Source organism: Dipodomys ordii, unplaced genomic scaffold, assembly GCF_000151885.1.
Source record: "Dipodomys ordii isolate 6190 unplaced genomic scaffold, Dord_2.0 Scaffold123, whole genome shotgun sequence".
NCBI lineage: Eukaryota > Metazoa > Chordata > Mammalia > Rodentia > Heteromyidae > Dipodomys > Dipodomys ordii.
This window is the reverse complement of record NW_012267339.1, coordinates 575,385-593,799: the sequence shown is the minus strand read 5'-3', so window position 1 is coordinate 593,799 and position 18,415 is coordinate 575,385. Positions and strand designations below refer to the sequence as shown.

The following is an 18,415-nucleotide window of genomic DNA, read 5'->3' as shown; positions in this document are numbered from 1 at the left end:
GCGCTGTGGCTCAAGTGGTAGAGCGCTAGCCTTGAGCTGAAGAGCTGAGGGACAGCGCCCAGGCCCAGAGTTCAGGCCCCACGACTGGACCCAAATAAAATAAAATAAAATAAAAATTCTTCCCAGAGAGACCAGACTCAGAAGATGAGTGATAAAAAAGAATAAAAGCCAGATTCACATGTCTTAGCTAATCAGCAATACAGGACAGACTCATTGCTTCGCTGATGGGAATCTAGTTCTCAAAAAGGTGCTTTTTTTTTTTATGTGCTTTTTTGAAACTTTCTCATGAAGTTTCCAAAATTAACACTGGCTGAAGGGCAGAAGCAAAGCAAAGCAGAGGATCAGAGAGCAACGAGTCAACAATATTCACTTCCTTCAATATCTCACCAAGCTAAAAATGAGATTGTGCCTGGCACAACTCCCCTGAAATGCTGCAATGCTGTGAAGTTGCAGCGCGACAGGCTCCCTGCTCCATATAAACATGAGCTTGTGTGACACTTGCCCTCCTACACTCAGCCAGGCCCTCTGCTCTCTGGAACGCCAAGAGCACAGCTTTGAGACATTATGCAATGGAGAGAAATGACATAGTGTGATTATACAGGTTATTGGTTGGCCTGGCAGAAGATGGGAACAAAATGGTATGTAATTACCTATTACAATGGAATGCGAGCGGCATACTGTAGGACTAACTAAAGTGCCCCGGGACACATGGCCACCTTATGAAAAAAGACCTGCCTATATATAGATTGGAAACAAATCTCCCTAGAGTACTAATGTGAATTGAATAATGAGGGAATCTAATGTTGAAAATATCCCGTGTTGGGTTAAGTTTTAGATAACTGGCTGTGGCACTGGTTACTCTCTTCCAAAGCTTGAAAGAGACACACGCGTCCAGTCACAATGTTGGCAGTACAAGGAGACAGTAGAGAGCACCATGGTCTGGCGTGGGTCATCCCAACAAGCTTGTTCTGGACTTGCAAAGAGCACAAAAAGAGAAACAGGCCATTTTGCCTGTTAGAAGGTATCAGTGTGCCCCTTCCTAGTGTTGGACAAAAGCTGAATGTCTGTGGCTGAGGTAGATGGACAGCAGGACAATATCCTGACACCTGCCATGGCAGCCTCAACCCGATCCCCGAGGGCCTGGCGAGCACAGGTAGGCTTGAATTCCAGAGGGCAGGGCCACCAGGTGCTTGTGTCCTGAGACCAGGGTGCCAAACACTGCTCCAGGGAGGGAGGGGTTTGTTCACAGCAGCTTAGGTTTCTAAACACACTCAGGGGGAAAAAACCCAAAAAACTTTAATCATTGAAAGATGGTTTTAAATATGACAAACATGATCTCTATAAACTGCAGCAGGGATATAAAAACATATTACCATGTATATAACTTAACCTCAAACTACTACCTTCCAGAAAATTCAAAGGCCAGTGAGTAAGGGGAACTCACATGTGCAGGGCTTGTTTACCAGCAATACAATCAGTACCTAAACCTTAAATTTTCTGTCCTTGGTCAACTATTCCTTCAGGACGAATCAAGGCTTTGAGATAACCTTGGAATATAAAAAGGCTTCCCAGAACTTACTGTTCACATCCAAAGAATTGATTCAGCGGGACAAAAAAGCACCCATATATCAACTCTCCACCAGGCAGGCCCATGTTCACTCCTTAGGAAATGTGACTAGGCACTTCATACAGTTCCCCATGATCAGATTCAGTCAATGGAGCCAAAGTCTTCCATGAATACCCTTTACCCCACAGTCAGCAGATCTGGTTATCTTGCTCACACCTCAGCCAATAGTGGGTCCAAACAACCCTCCCTCCTACTGTCCTTGAACCCCAGATCTTCCAGACACCCCTCCACCTCTCCCTCTTGCTGACCTTGAACCTGCGTGTGTGCGTGTGTGTGTGTGTGTGTGTGTGTGTGTGTGTGCGTGCGTGCATGTGTATTTCTACCAAAGGGACGAAAGCCAAGACTCACCATAGACTCTGCTTTGTACTTCAACTTTTTTGCTTCCTTCATGTGAAAATCAGCTTGCTGTCTGAAAAAGAAAAGCAGGGGGTCATGTGAACCTCAAGTACCAGGACAGAGCGGGGTAACTACAGAAGACTCGGTGAAAGAGGATGGCAGGGGGGAAGAGCGCAAGTACAGAATGAAACCAGACAATGGGACCATGTCCAGGAAAGGATGGAGGGTGAGAATAAAAGCATCTGAACTCTTACTTGTCAAACTTGACTTGAGGCTTCCCTGGTTTAGAGTTGCCATTTGGCAAAGAAGGCACTGGAAAAGGATTTGAAGTATCTCCAGAAAATCCCTTTAAAAAAATAATATATATTATATGTCTAAAAGTTAACACACACCCTTTTTTCATTTGTTTCATAGACAGTCTTTTGGTACAGCCTAGCAGGCCTTGAACTCTTGACTTTCCTGCCCCAGCTTGCTCAGTGTTTGGGGTTGCAGGCATGCCAACATACCTGACATCCCTCTTAACAGCCCAAAATTGAAGAAAAAGAGCAAATCAAACACTACAGATTAGCTTGGTCGAGCAAGCTAAAGGACCTGACGCTGTAGAGTCTGCTGATATCGGGGACTTAACTAGAGTGAAGACAACAATGTACATGAACAGAACTCAACAAAAAGCATAAAATCATCTTAGTCAACATACACATCCCCCCCTCCCCCGATTAAGTGGGAAAAGGTAATTGATTTGTTTGAGAAATAAGAGGGTTTTTTTGTCTCTGATATACAGTAAATGAAAGTATTTGAGATCTAAAAAAAAGGGTCTAACCATTTCTTATTGTTAAACATCTGATAAAAAGGAAGCAATAAAAATTATATATACATATTTGCACTTCTGAATCACTTTCAGAATTGACCCCTAGACTTTTGTGCAATATTAACTGCCATTCAATAAGCACATCTTAAAAAAAAAAGTGAGAGAAAAGAAATGGGAGCCATCAGCTCCAAAGTAAAACTGATGAACAAATAAACGGCCGTAGAGTGCATCACTGGGGAGAGTTAACTTGATGGAGTTGGAAAAGACACAGCAACGCATTCCATTTTCACACAGGCTGATCCTGCTACTTACTTTGTGTTCCGTGGAGCTTCCGGAGCCCCTCCCTTGGACTTTTCTGTGCTTGGGAATGGAAGAATCTTTATGGTTGTTCTTAGTACTACTGGCACTTTTGGGAGGGTCCTGACCACAGCTGTCTGCTTCCTGCCTTGACCTCTTGTGTGCAGGCTTGGCTGGCTTCTGGGAGGAGGAGGAGGAGGAAGAGGAGGAGGAAGAGGAAGTAGAGGAAGACACAGGTGGAGGAGGAAGCATTTCCTTTTTTGAAGGCTCTGAGGAAGGCCTGGGTGTCCTGGAGTAAAACATCATACAAAATTAAGTTGAAGAGGACCACAAACGACATGACTTTGTTTGGTTATAAACATCTAAATGAAGGCAGGAAAGATCATGCTGTCCCAGAGCATAAAACTGTCGTAGAAAGGCCGAATTTTAGGGACTTTTGCATGTCTGACAAATCTAGCCGTATCCACTGGTAATAAATGAAGTTAAATAGCTTCTCACTAAGCTAGCAGAGTCTGCCAGAAGTCCCAACTTTTTTTCTTTTCTTTCTTTCTTTTTTTTTTTTTTCCAGTCGTGGGGCCTGAACTCTGGGCCTAGGCACTGTCCCTCAGCTCTTCAGCTCAAGACGAGCGCTCTACCACTTGAGCCACAGCGCCACTTCCTGCTTATTCTACTTATGTGGTACTGAGGAATCAAACCCAGGGCCTCATGCATACAAGGCAAGTGCTCTACCACTGAGCCACCTTCCCAGCTCCAGGTCCCAACTTTTGATAACCATGTACCTCTCTTATTCAATTGTTCCTCAGTCCACACCTTGTCCTGACAAACAGGCAAGGTCAACGGCCACCTTCACATCTGATGCCTCCCTTTCCCCCCATGTCTGTGGGCTCCTGCATTTATGAAATATGCACTTGTTTTTGTTTTGGCAAGCTCCTGGATGCGCATGCCAGAGTAAATAAGTTACATTTTATAATCATACCTTCTTGTCACTACAACTTTCACCTGCCATCCCTCTCCCTAATAAGATGTGAAAAGGCAGTCTGGTGTTGTGGTTCTCACCTATAATCCCAGCTACACAGATGGTTGAGATCTGAGAATCATGGTTCAAAACTAGCCTGGGCAAACAAATTTACCAGACTTGTTTATATCTCCAATTAACCAGCAAAAGAGCAGAAGTAAAGGTGTGACTCAAGTGGTAGAGCAGCAGCCATAAGCAAAAAACGCTGACTGAGTGCATGGGGCCGAGAGCCCAAATGCCAAAGCCACAGAAAGGCTTGACAGACACTTCCTCATCTCTAAAAAGAGCACTGGACCCAAGCTCCCAAATCCGTGCCAGCTCCACTCGCATTAACAATATGTGGCCTTGAGCAGTTGTGTTCTCTCTCTCTCTCCCTCTCCCCCCTCTCCCTTCCTCTCCCTTCTTCTCTCTTCCTCTCCCTCTCCCTCCCCCCCTCTCTCTCTCGCCCATTCTACCAAATAGGGACAAAAATTGTATTTTCCATACTTTGGTACTTTCCTTTACCAAAAATTGATTAATTTAGGTGTTTAGGAAACTTTCCTTAGTGAAAATGCTTCTGATATATTGACTTTCTATCAAAGGATCTGTTGAAGAGATCTGGGGTGCGTTGGGGGGGTGGGGGGAGAGAGACTTATAGGAAACAAATGTTACATATCCTCAGAAATGCTTTCCTTTGCTGAGACCCAAGAAGACCTGGTTACCTTTCTTTATACTCACTTTGTTTTAGAAGACTCTTTGTGAGAAGATGAAGACTGTGATTTGACTTCTTTCTCCAACTTGATTTTTTTGTTCTCATAATCTCTTTCTGTGTAACCCTGTTATTGTGGTACAACAAGCAAAGCAAGGTATTACAGATGTACAGATAAAACTGAACAGGCAGACAGTAATTCCACTTTTCAAGACATGTATGCACACAGAGCAACCTTGTGAGTACTTTGAGGTCACGTGTGACACTCAAAAGGTGATGCGGTGTGCAGTGAAACCGATGGTACATGAAGAAAGATTATTCCTCCGCCAAGTGCCAGGGCCTCACACCTGGAACCCTAGCGACTCGGGAGGCAGAGAGCTGAGGATCACAGGTCAAAGCCAGACCTGGGTAGGAAGTCCATGAGACTCTATGTCCAATGAACCACCCAAAGGATGGAAGTACAGCTGTGGCTCACGTGGTAGATCACTAGCCTCGAGCTAGTGTTTTCTTAAGCCGAGGGACAGCACCCAGGCCCTGAGTTCAAGCACCAGGACTGGCACCAAAAGAAGAAAGGGGGAGGGGGAGAAGAAGAGGAAGAAGAGGAGGAAGAGGAGGAGGAGGAAGAGGAGGAGGAGAAGGGAAGGGAAAGGGAGGGGAAGGGAAGGGGAAGGGGGGAGGGAAGAGAGGCAGGCTATTCCTCCTGCCTAGAAAAGGGATTAATATATGAAGCAGTAGCTATAGCAAGAACAGTAGGCTTTATCTTGCCATGATATTTTCTAAATATTGAAGAATCAATACTTTAAGGCCCTGTACCAAAACAAACCAATCAATAAAACATGCACATTCACTGGGAATGGTGCATCTCTGTAATCCTAGCACACAGGAGATTGAAGAAGGAGGATGGAGAATTGGAGGCCAGCCTTGGCTACACAGTGAGACTGTCTCAAATCACAAAAAAAAAAAAAAACAAAAAACAGGATCAGAACAAAACAAAAATGATGCATATTCATCTTAATGGACACAGGGGTAACTATGAGGTCTCCCCCTACTGTTTTCAAAAGACTCACCTGCTTATATCCACTCGTGTATTGTTTGTGTAACATTCAGAGAGAAATGTTTTTCAACAGTACCCTTATTTGTCATTAGAAGAGATGTTTGGGGCTGGGAATATGACTTAGTGGTAGAGTGCTTGCCTAGCATGCATGAAGTCCTGGGTTCGATTCCTCAGCACTACATAAACAGAAAAAGCCTGAAGTGGTGCCGTGGCTCAAGGGGTAGAGTGCTAGCCTTGAGCAAAAGAAGCTCAGAGACAATTCCCAGGCCCTGAGTTAAAGCCCCAGGACTGGTGAAAAGAAATGGAAATAGAGAAAGAAAAGGAGAAGAAAGGGAGAGGAGAAGAGATGTTTTAAGCCTAGTTCCACCAAAGAAAAGAAGAAGGGAAGAAGAGGAGGGAGGAGGATCAGGGAAGGAGAGGAGGAAGGAGAAGGAAAAGATGAGGAGGAGGGAGAAGGAGGAGAAGGAAGAAAAAAAGAGGAGGAAGACAACTATAGAAATCAAACAAGGCAATCCTCAAGACAAAAGCCTTTTCTGTGTCAAACATGGGGATTTCACACAGGGACTTGGTTGGTGCAGGAGTAACTAAGGAAGGCGGCACTCTATCCCTCCAGCACGCAGCAGCCAAAGGAATGGAGCAGCCCTTCAATTCACTGTTCTGCCCAGTAAGAAATAAGTCCCCAACTGTGAGTTCACTGACTAAGAATCTGGGACACACTTGTCAATCTAGGACAATCACCAACCAACTCTGGATCCTCCTAAGCCACAAGAGAAAAACTATTCATCAAATGCATCCAATTAACTGACAGGGGGAGGTCTCAGTTTTCTCCGCAGTGTTTTCTTCTTTCCTGAATGTCTCCAAGAAAAGAGTAATAAATGAAGGTGTGTAGGTTCAAGGTCTAGCCAGACAACAATAAACAGCCTGACCTGCTCAAAAGAATAAGAAATAGAAAATTTAAAAATCCCTAACTCCTCCTTGCTCCTGCAAAACCCCTCCAACCAGCCTTGCGTAGACTCTTCTGGAAAAGTGCTTCTGTTTACTCCTGTGCCTTCCTGCTTCAACCTCAATTTACCCATGGTGGCTCAAAAAGCTACCCTGAAGTACTCTGAAGACAGTGTTTTAGAAGGAGAATGTGATTTTTACATAGATTAAATCTTTTGCTCTGTGTGGGTGGAGGGGGGGGGGAGAAGGGGGGGAGGCAACCCTGGGGTTTGAACTGAAGGCATTGCATGGTTGTTGTTCAGCCACACCTCCAACTCCCCATTGCTTAAAATTTTAAGTGACATTTTTTGAGGCAGTAGATAAAATATACAATTGCTATTAGAACTGTCACTAGTTTCATTTCCCTTTGTAAAATAATTTAATCTGTGCTGTGTGCTGGTAGCTCACACCGGTTGAGGTCTGAGGATGGGGGTTCAAAGCCCAAATTCAGCTCGAGCAAGAGGTTCTGGAGATTCTTATCTCCAACTATAAAAAGAAATAGAACTGTGGCTCAAGTGATAGAGATCTAGCCTTGTGCAAAAAAGAATAAAAAATAAATCTCAGGGACAGTACCCAGGCCCTGAGTTCAAGCCCCTGGAGAGGCACACACACAATGTTTTTTTAAAAATATGAGTACTAGGAAATTTACAATCGCACATTACTCAGTTACTCATGAGTATACTGTGGAAGATGATCTGAGAACTGGGCTCTAAATTTCCAATTAGTAAATGCAAAGAAGTCACCACAACTACAGGTAGATAAGATAAAAGCAGTTACTCAGAAATGTAACTATTCATCTTGTGAGGCCGCTGGAAGGAGCTGATAAGGAGACAGAGTATGTGAGATAAGAAGCCCTAACCCTGACTAAAAGGCCTTTAGTTCCACACTGATTCTCCTAGGATCACAGGCCAGAGGCAGAAAGAATCCTGAAAGGGGGGAGGGGGTGGGGGGAGGGGGGAGGGCGGGAGACTTGGGAAGAGATAGGAGAAAATGAGGGATGGGGTAACACTGTTCAAAAAGAAACGTACTCATTATCTTACTATGTAATTGTAACCCCTCTGTACATCACCTTTACGATAAAATTAAAAAAAAAAAAAAAACAACTCCTGGAGCAGAATTCAGAAGCTAACAGTACTGGCATGAGCTAAGAGCCACACAAGCCTACTACAGTGGAGAGAGAAAGACTTATTAGCAATGAGGCTATATGCACCCAGGACAGGTCTAGAAACTCCATCAATTAGGAGCCTATTTATTATGCCTAGGTACCCTGTCACAAAAACCTAGGGAATTCTCTTAAAGGTTGCATAGCTGGTCTATCAAGCAGGGCAAGAAGGTAGGAAATTATCTTTAGGCAAAGTCAGAATCTGCTAAAGGACAGATACCAATTTGTACAAGTGATAGTAAAGCACTGTTTTAAATGGAAGGTAATTTCCTCTGACACAAAGTTCTCAAGACAAAACCAAACACAGACCACACAAAAAAATTACTTCTGCAAGAAAACACCAAAGTCCAGGGGTAAAGTATCAATAAATTTTTGTTTGTGTGTTTTTCTGTTGTTTAGGACATGCTAGTTTTGACTATAAACCAAAGCGGTAGATCTTATAAACCACACCCATGAAAATAAGATTCGTGGAGAATCAATGTTCACCAAGTTGGGAATCTGGCTTGTGCTAGCTATGGGACTTGAGAGAAGAGCTAACAAACAAGAAATCACCACACTTGAACTTCACCCAGGGTGACCATTTAATCACACCGCCCTTTACAGCTTACTGGAACAATTAGCTGCATGTGGGTATTTAACAACTCTCAGGCAGACAGTACTCTATAACTAGTTGAAAGGAAGCCATTAAACTCCATAAAGCAAAAGCCCTTTCTGCGATTCTGCCAGTGCTGAGCTCATGCCCACAGGCCTCATACACTGAAGCACGTGGAACTTTGTCCTCTTCTGCCAGGGTCAGTCCCAGAGCACTCAGCATGTGTCAGCTGGCTCAAAAACTAAGCCACATAGCTGAAGGCCACGGCTGAGCTCCCTGGAAGCAGGCCTCCTATGGCCTTCAGTGGATGGACCAGAGAGTCACTAAATGGTGGCAGGCAACCCTGACTGTTAAGGAGTTGAAAAGGAATTCCTAGACCAAGGCTTGAAAAACAGGAAGCAAGATGTTCTTTAGGTTTTGCTAGCTTAGGAGCCACAAGAAAATCAGATACAAGCAACCTGCTCTCTTCAGGATGGGAGAAAGAAGTCCCTTTGCATTTTTAGTTTATTTTTTGTCTGTGGGTGCTGGTCCTAGGGCTTGAATTCAGGGCTTGGGCACCGTCCCTGAGCTTTTTTGCTCCACCACTTGAGGCACAGCTCTAAGCTCCACTTCCAGTGTTTTTCTGTGGTTAGTTGGAGGTAGGAGACTCACAGATTTTCCTGCCCAGGCTGGCTTCAAACTGTGATCCTCACTCAGTCTCGGGCATGAGCCGGCGCCCAGCTCACTGGTGTTTCATCTCAGGTCACCCCACCTCCAACCCCTATTTCAGCGAGCCCATTCCAAGGTTTGTGACTCAGAAACTCTTTGTTCCATAAGTTCTCATCGGTGCCTGTTTCTACCACAATGGCAGCTTCCTGCTGCCAAATGGGCCCAATTGTCTTTCTCAACCTGTTGGGTCAGGCTGCCTCAGGTGAGCTGCCAAGTTCTGCTCCACCTATATGGCCAAGGAAAAGGAAAACAAAACAAAACAGGCAAGAACCAAGACCATAAAAGGAAGGGATGAGGCCAAGTGGCGCCACCGCCTCCAGCCTGGCTGTATGCTGCCCGCACCTGGCTCATTGTAGGAGTACTGTAAGTAGGAGTGAAACATGAAGGTAGCTTTTTCCAGAACTAACACTAATTTGGGGCCATGGAGTTTTGAACTGATGGAAAGGTGCCAGGAGTGCGGCTGTAATGGGGGAAGTCTGGAGTATCTGAAAGAGACCCTGAAATGGGGCTGGGGGTGGAAATCGCTGACTGGGCTGGGAAGAGGTGATGCTCTAGACTCACTTTCACTCCATGCCTTTCTGGGTCTCCTCTATAAAAGGTGGGGCTGAACAGGGGCTGTTTAGACCACTTAAAAACCGAGGTGCTATGATAGTCTCTCAAATGGAAGCCAACAGGCTTGGCATTGCATGAAATAGAGGATAACTGGAGGAGGAGCTAGTACTTTGGGAAATTCAGGCAATTACCTTTAAAGGCGATTCAACAAGAAAAGAATGTAGGGATGTGAAGCACACACCCCGGCACAGGGGTCAGGGACACACTGGGCAGACAGGTCATGCACACTGAGGTAAGTACTACAGAGAGGGAAAATGAATCCACCTTTGCCTGCTGGGTGCGGGCAGACAGGTATGGAGATGACTTAAAACAGTATCCGCTACCGCAGGCACACGGCGTGATGCTTTTCCTAAGGCAACGGACTGGCATGCGGCCACGGATCGATGTGGGTTTAATAAATTATAAGGGGTAAGTTTTTAAAGCCTTGATTTTAAGGACAACAATTTCTGGGTATTGATCTAAAAAAAAAAAGTCAAAATAAAAGGTAGTTCAATTGTGGATGGAAGGGCAAGATAGAACCAACCATCTCAAAGAATAAAAATGCACTTTTTCCTACCACATACAACTTCCCTTTCTTCTGCAAAACACATAAATGGCACTGATATTTTTTCCAAAAATATGTTAAAAGTTTCTTGGTTAGTAAAGAGATTACTTAGATTACTTACATACTTGAATGAATGAACCCCCTTATTGATTGTTTGCTTGTTTAAATAATCTCTAGGGGAGACTATCCACTTATTTGAGCCAGACATAGTGGCACACGTCTATAATACAGTCCTAGTACTCGAGAGGCTTGAGGCAGAAGGATCACAAGTTTAAGGCCAACCTGAGTTATATAGCTATAGTGTATTTCAAATAAGCAACAAACAGATCATTTACTTATTGGAAAAGGCAATCTATTAGGTAATAGGATAGAATGGGCTATTATCTTCAAAAATGTCTAGAATCCAGTAAGATCCACACTGGAGCTCATTGCCTGTTTAGGTACAATTTTTACAATGCTCCTAATTGCACTGACAGATCAGACAACTGTGTATGCTATGTGAACTATGATTATACATAGTACATTCAAATATATATTATAGCTTTCATAATATACTACAGTTCTCAATTTTTTCTTCCAGATATGGAAAGCATAAACCTTGTTTAACAATTTTGCAAAAAATGAAAATTAGTATTTATTTATTGGTTGTTGGTTGTGGGGCTTGAACTCTGGGCCTGGGTGCTGACCCTCAGCTCTTTAGCTCAAGGTGAGTAGTCTACCACTTGAGACACAGCACCACTTCCAGTTTTCTGGTATTTATTGGAGATAAGAGTCTCATGAGCTTTCTACCTGGGCTGGCTTTTTGACCCTCAGTCCTCAGATCTCAGCCTCCTGAATACCTAGAATTATAGGTGTGAGCCACCAGCACCTTTGCTAAATTAGTATTTAAATTCTAAGCTCCAAACAGATTGTTAAAATTTAGTAGTCTATATCAGGAATCCTATGTACTTCACAATCTCTCACTTTTCCTAACCCATTGCTTTTTGTTTTAACGTGTACCCAATGGCTTTATCTTAGCTGTTAATCACCATTAAGTCTCTTTCCTTTGGTCTTGTTTGGTTTTTGCATTATGGAGGATAAACTTCTCAGAGCTAACAACACATGCAAGGCAAGTACTCAACCACTTGAATTAGATCCTTAGTCTCTACCATTAACGTGTTCTGACTACTTTCATGTGGCTTGTGAAAACCCTAGAAATCTTTGCTAAATTTTATACCAGGAGATGAGCAGGCTCTAAAGGACCTTTAAACTAATTTTCAACTGTGTCCCATCTCCGATGGTCTAAGTACATCTTACCTTTCTCTACTGTTCACCCTAAAACTAATTTTTTTTTAATTCCAAAATCCTAATCTGAGGGGAGCTCCCTAGCTTTGAAAAGGAAGGCCACAGGGGCTTGGCTGCCCACTGGAGCCGCTGCACTAGTCCAAGGGCTAGAGTCCGGAAAGCTGAGGGTCAGGATACAAGCCCGGGGAGGACAGAGATGAATAGTTCGTGCAGTAACATCTCCCACCAAGAACCCAACAGGAAGTAATAAAACCAAAGGACAAGTGATTCTCTACTCAGAAAAAAGTGAGCAGCTTTTTATACTTATTATCTTCCTAAGTAAGGGCTGCTAACTGATGATGTACTTGGAGCAAAGAATTCTCGGCTGTGTGGGTCCAAGCTGGCAGCATGCAACGCACCTGGGGAATTTCTGCAGAATTTCCACAGAAGTAGCAATGTATGGTCTGCAGCCCTGGAAGAAGGTTTTGCTCCCCTGGGCCCAGTCCCACTGGGACTGGGTAGGATTTGCCTACCCAATTCCAAAGTTACCAGTGTGAGGAGGGCACCCTGTCATCTGCACTGATTTTTCCCCAAAAGACTATAAAGAAGCTAGGGTTTAGAAGCAATGGGTGAGACCACAACTTGTCAGTGCCTCAAAAAGACCGACTGACTGTTGCAGACCAGATCTCTAAGCAGCTTGCTAGATCAGTCATGCACTCAATTGAAGATAAGGGGATCATTGCTTCTCCATGCTTGAAACACAGAGATGATGAGCTGTCCTTGGGAAGCTCAGCCAAGTCTGGGGTTGGCTTCAAGGAGGTACATTTCTTACAGCCAAGGAGGAGAGCTAGAAGTTTTCCTTTCTGGAGCTTTAAGTAAGACTTCTTGATCTGCACAGAGGCCGACTGATCTGGGAACTTGCTGAAAGATTTTCCAACTTCAAACATTTCTACCTGGTAAGCCAGCATTTTGGAAGAGAATAATTTTGCCACACATGAGCGAATGTAGAAATTAGCACTGGAGACCACAAAAGACCATGGCACTCTGGAGAAACAGGCTTTCCCCGGATGAGTGCATTCTTGGTTTTCTAAGGGACCTAAGGCCTACAATGTCCTCCAGAATTCTGTATTTCTCTCTCTCTCTCTCTCTCTCTCTCTCTCTCTCTCTCACACACACACACACTTTAAAACTTTAAAAAAGCTGTCTGGCACGCAGCCTTACCCTTTCTAGTTGAAACAGCCCCACAGTGAGCACTGGACCCGCCCCATTCCACTTGCCTGTGGCAGATGTGGTGGCAACCGCCCTCATGTCTCAAGCAACAAGGTTCTGGAGAAAGCAATCACCCTTTGCAGTTTGGTAAAGTCATGTTATATTTTTAACCTAGTGGATTAATCAGTCAGGTCTCAGACATGACAGCAGGCTTCATGATCTTTTTTCCTCTGTTATTCTTAGCTCAACTTCCACAGCTGAGTAAGACGTTTTTCATGCACTTAGAAGAAGAGTGTTAAGAATTATATTCCTTCTCAGCAGGAAGGAGTTGGCCTTTCTTGTGACTTTGTCTACTGGCTTGGGAATGACCTTGGGGAAAACATAGGTCTTTCCTCTTCTCAAAGAAGTTAAAAAAAAAAAATCCAGCTCAATGAATCAGAAGAAGGGAAAGAAGAATATTCTCCCAAACAGCTGTATGTCAAAGGAACAGATTAGAGTCTTAAATAATGCAGGAACCCCTTGCATCCATTCCTCAAATGAAACTTCCAAAATCCCTATCAAATGACAAATTTTCAGTACTTTACAATGTACTCCGTCAGGCTATCTTATTCCAAAAGATACCCTAACCAGATGTTTAATAGTTCTAACACAGGTTAGGTACTCCTTAGTTATTTTTAAAATATGGAAATAATACTGGTATTAAGAGGCTCATACTAGAAGAATAAGTTTTTATAGAGAAGTTTTTTGTCAGTAATTCCATACACTAATACAACATTTCAACTTATGTAAAATCTTAAGTTCTAGAGCCAAAGTAACTGGTGTTTAAGAGTGTTATCTGAAAACATAATCCCACAATGATGCCAGGCACTAGCATCTTTCACCTGCTATCCTAGCTACTCAGGAGGCTGAGATCTGAGGATCGCGGTTCAAAGCCAGCCCAAGCAAAAAAAGTCCATGAGATCCTTATCTCCAATTATCCAGCAAAAAGTTGAGTAACTAGCCTTGAGTGAAAAAAGGGGAGGGGAGGGGAGGGGAGAGGAGAGGAGAGAAGGAGAAAAGAGAAAAGAAAAGGAAAGGAAAGGAAAGGAAAGGATGGGCTGGGAACGTGGCTTAGTGGTAGAGTGCTTGCCTAGCATGCATGAAGCCCCGGGTTTGATTCCTCAGTACTACATAAACAGAAAAAGCTGGAAGTGGCACCGTGGCTCAAGTAGTAGAGTGCTAACCTTGAGAAAAAACAAAAACAAAAACAAAAAAAAGCTCAGGGAACCGGGCGCTGGTGGCTCACGCCTGTAATCCTAGCTACTCAGGAGGCTGAGATCTGAGGATCTCGGTTCAAAGCCAGTCTAGGCAGGAAAGACCATGAGACTTTTTATCTCCAATAAAACCACCAGAAAACTGGAAGTAGTGATGTAGCTCAAGTGGTAGAGTGCTAGCCTTGAGCTGAAGAGCTGAGGGACAGCGTCCAGGCCCGGGGGGTGGGGAAAGAAGAATGCTAAAAGCAGCTATGTTCTTCAATGACTGATGAAGACTCCTGATCTAGGATGGAAACATCAAAGGGCAGACAAAGAGGAACTCAGGGAGGAGGACCAAGGCACATCTCATGAGAGAAAGCATTTCCAGTCCTTTGTGACCATTTGAATTGAGTTTAAGAGATGCTCGGGTTGCGAGCCGCATGTGAAGGGGGATGGTCTCCTTCCCGTACTCACCTTCCTCTTTTTGGCCATCTTGCTGGCGTCTTCTGCACCTCTCTTCTCAGATTCGCACTTCTTCCCTGTGGACGGCTGCTTCTCCTCTGCTTTCCTTGGGCGGCTGCCCTTGCCTGGTAGTTGGGGTATCCGAGTGAGAAGGTTTAGGGTTATCTTTACCACCAGGCTTTGTGGGGCAGGAGTGTCCCTGAGCGGTGAGAGCAACCTGGTGTCACTCAAAGGCAACAGCAGTCTGTCTTTGCGGCCATCTGTCTGGACCACCACTGCCTGTCGGCACCCACTAGTCCTGCTGCCACTGCTGCCACTGTGGGGTAGGCCCTGGTTCTGAGTCAGGGGGGCCAGAGCAAAGTGCTCCGGGGTTCGAGGCCCCGCACTGTCCTTAGGAGGCGCGGGGCCTGAGAGGGCCTTGGAGGGGGTTGGGGGACAGTTCTTGTGCTTCTTCTTCTCGCTGGCAGCAGGTGCAGTGAGCTTGGTGTCCCTGCTCCCCCCGGTGCGGGGCCTTCCTTTCGTCTTCACCTTGGGCTTGTCTTTGGAAGTCTGCTCTTTTGTGCTGTACGAAAGGCCTGGCTCACTGTCTAGCGGCAAGCTGGCTCTGCAATCCACCTGCCCCGAGGTCTTGACAGGTTTCTTGGGTTGTTTGGTTCCAACAGTTTGTCTTGGAGGATCGTGTTGTGCAGGAGACTTCTGACAAGTCCTCTTCCCAGCGTGGGGGCCCTCGGGGGCAAGCCGGGGGGCTTTGCTGGAGGTCTTGGGAGGAGGGTCTTTGGATTCAGAATGCTCCTGGCCCGTGCTACTGTCACTACTTCCCTTGCTGTCTGGATGCCGGTGTGGGGACTCTGTGCTTCCTAGACTCTCAGGGGGCACCGCCGGCTGACTGACTTTGGTCAGCCAGTTGTCCAGCTGCCATTTGTTTGTTGTTGGAGGTTCAGGCTACAAATAAGGAAATAAAGAAAAAAAAATGTTACCGAATCAATGATGATATAATTATACAGGGCTGTCCCTTGAGACAGGCATCATTCCAAACCTAAGAATGGCGATTCTCAGATCTCAAGCCTCCTTAGTAACTAGGATTACAGGCATGAGCCACCAGCACCCAGCTAGCTTTAGTGAGTCTAAAACATGACAAACATTTATAAGTGACAAACTTCTTGGTGTATCACAGGCATATTCTGATTTTCAGACTTTATACTACGCAGCCAAGTGAACTCACTTTAGCCAAGGTAGGATCATATGTTAGAACAATGACCACCTGATTTCTCTTTTTCTGCTTTCCTTCTCCTGTTCTTTGGATACTCTATCTCCTTACAGCTTCCTACACTTATACCCACTCTACTTCCCTGCTGTTATTTGAATTTCAGGTCAGGGAGAGAGAGAAGAGAATCACTATTATGTATCAAGGCATTCTGTCGATAAATCTACATGCAATAGTTTAACAGGGCAAGGTGATTATTAAGGTTAGAGAAAAGACAAGCACATATACTTGTCAATCCTGAGTTCCTACAGAGAATCAATGGAATGTGCCATCAGTGGTGAAGGAATTCCAGAAGGCAGTTAAGATACAGTAAGACTGACTGGGGCAGGAACTGAGCCCTTCGTGCCCTACCTTTCACCCACTAGCTGTGCTTACAACTGCAGCTCGAAACTGACTAGCATCTTGAAAGAGTGTTCCTGTGTGAACCCAGAAGTCATTCCTATTGTCCTGTGTCTCTGCTCCCCTCACTCAAATCAGGGCAGTATTGAGATCCATTTAGCAATCCCTAAAGAAACGTCCTGGTTACAGAAATAACACATTTTCTTCCACACAGTCTTACGTGTCGAAAGTGAGGCCTATGGCCCAGTTTCAGGGTAAAACTGAGTTGGGGGAAGAAGACAAGAAAAAAGGGAAGAGAAGTCATTTCTGTGTACCTAACAAAGCTGCGAAAATGACAGATCCATTGGATACTGAGAGGGGGATGATATTTGGATAAGGGATTAATTTTAAATACTCTATAATTTTTAATCAGGTAAGTGCCAGAGAGGATTAAGGCTCCTTTTCCCTCTGCTCTTTTCATTCTCCTCAGAGCTGGCACAACTCACACACTGTAAATCAGAAGGATGAAAAGAGTAAATCAGTATTTTTTTAAAGCATTTTACTGTTTTGACTACATGTCCCTTTACTTCTCTTAATTGTAAATCTGAAAAAGTTCATTTTAAATGAATTATGGTTCTAACAAAGAACTTCTGAGTCATAGGCAATATATACCTGGTTTTAGAATAAAATTTCATGGTTGTTTGCAATTAAAAATAATTTTTAAAGAAAATGAAAGGCATCAAAAGTGGAATTAAAAGGACATAAAGTTAAAACTCAGATCCATAGTGAATACAGAATTTATACTCTAACAGATTTCCAACAAATGTAGGAATAACAAGTGGGGGGGGGAGGGGAAGCAGATGTGAAAAAAGATCAGATTTTAAAGTTAAGTGCCACCATCTGAATTCTCATATTTCTACTCTTTACAAACAAGAAAAAAGACAGGCAGGGCCTGGGAAGGTGGCTCGGTGGTAGAGTGCTTGTCTTGCACGCATGAGGCCCTAGGTTTGTTTCCTCAGCACCACATAAGCAGAAAAAGCCGGAAGTGGGGCTGAGGCTCAAGTGGTAGAGCGCTACAGTTGAAGAGCTGAGGGACAGTGCCCAGGCCCAGAGTTCAGGCCCCACTACCGACAAAAAAAAAAGAAAAAGAAAAAAGACAGGCATTTAAATCAAATAGTTTATTAAAAGCTCTAAGAGTTGAAGAAGCAATTAACACAAAAGTAGTTTACTTCCAAACACTGGATAATGAATACATGAGAAAGCTGAGCAAACTCATAAACATCCTAGAACAGTAAGGCATTTTCTGAACTTTACTTGTAAGTAGTTGGGTGGCAATGTGTCCTACTTATCTTGAAAAGCTAAGATCTACATTTTGTCTCCCATTAGAAAACCGACACTGAAGTAGAACCCCTGATGGCTGGTCCCAAGTTCAGTGGCAGCTCTGTGGTATGTGCATGGTGTTCCAGGGCTCAGCATCCCTCAAACATGTCATTCAATGACATAAGTAAAAATAAGCATAAAAGCAACTTTCCTAGCATTAAAAAAAAAAAGTAGGGCTGGGTACTGGTGGCTCATGCCTGGTGCTAGCTGTGAGTGAAAAAGCCAAGTGAAACCAAGAGGCCCAGAGTTTCAAGCTCTAATACTGGGAATGAACAACGGCAAAAGCATTCTCCTTCACATCTACTTTTTTTTCTTTCTTTTTTTTGGGCTGGGACGGGAGCTTGAATTCAGAACCTGTACTCAGCATTTTTACTCAAGGCTGGCACTCTACCATTTGAGCCACAGCTGCACTTCAGGCATTTTTAGTGGTAAATTGGAGAGAAGACTTTCACAGACTTCCCTTCCTGAGATGGGTTTGAACTGTGATCCTCAGATCTCAGCCTCCTGAGTAGCTAGGATTACAGGTAGGAGCCATCAGCACCCAGTAACATGTACAATTTTCTTTTTAATATATTATAGTTTCTTTCTTTTTTTTTTTTTTGTTCAAAAGTCTTGTTGTATAGCTCAAGCTGGCCTTGAGTTCCTCCTCTATCTCTAGAGTGCTGAGATTACCGCAGCACAACATCTTATCTGGCTTTGCTCTAATAATTTCTTGATAAGGGGATATAAATTCCATTATTACAAATACCAGATTAAAGTTGTTTTCAAGTTTCAATTATTCAGCCAATCCACCCTATCTTTTTGCATTTGAACTATATTTTTATACCAATAGTCTACTAAGCATGAGTTTTCTTATTGAAGAT

The 18,415-nt window shown here is 44.0% G+C and overlaps 1 protein-coding gene across 2 annotated transcripts in view; it reads right to left on the bottom strand.

Annotated features, from left to right (window-relative positions):
- The window catches only part of Aff1 (AF4/FMR2 family, member 1), a 132,065-nt gene that overhangs the window by 8,271 nt on the left and 105,379 nt on the right, over positions 1 to 18,415 (bottom strand). For both annotated transcript variants that reach the window (XM_013029842.1, XM_013029841.1), the window contains exons 11-15: positions 14,603 to 15,532; positions 4,801 to 4,898; positions 3,084 to 3,357; positions 2,218 to 2,309; positions 1,976 to 2,036 (exon numbers count right to left, since the gene is read on the bottom strand). In XM_013029842.1, the coding sequence (XP_012885296.1) occupies positions 1,976 to 2,036; positions 2,218 to 2,309; positions 3,084 to 3,357; positions 4,801 to 4,898; positions 14,603 to 15,532 (1,455 nt within the window). The remainder of the gene's footprint in view (positions 1 to 1,975; positions 2,037 to 2,217; positions 2,310 to 3,083; positions 3,358 to 4,800; positions 4,899 to 14,602; positions 15,533 to 18,415) is intronic.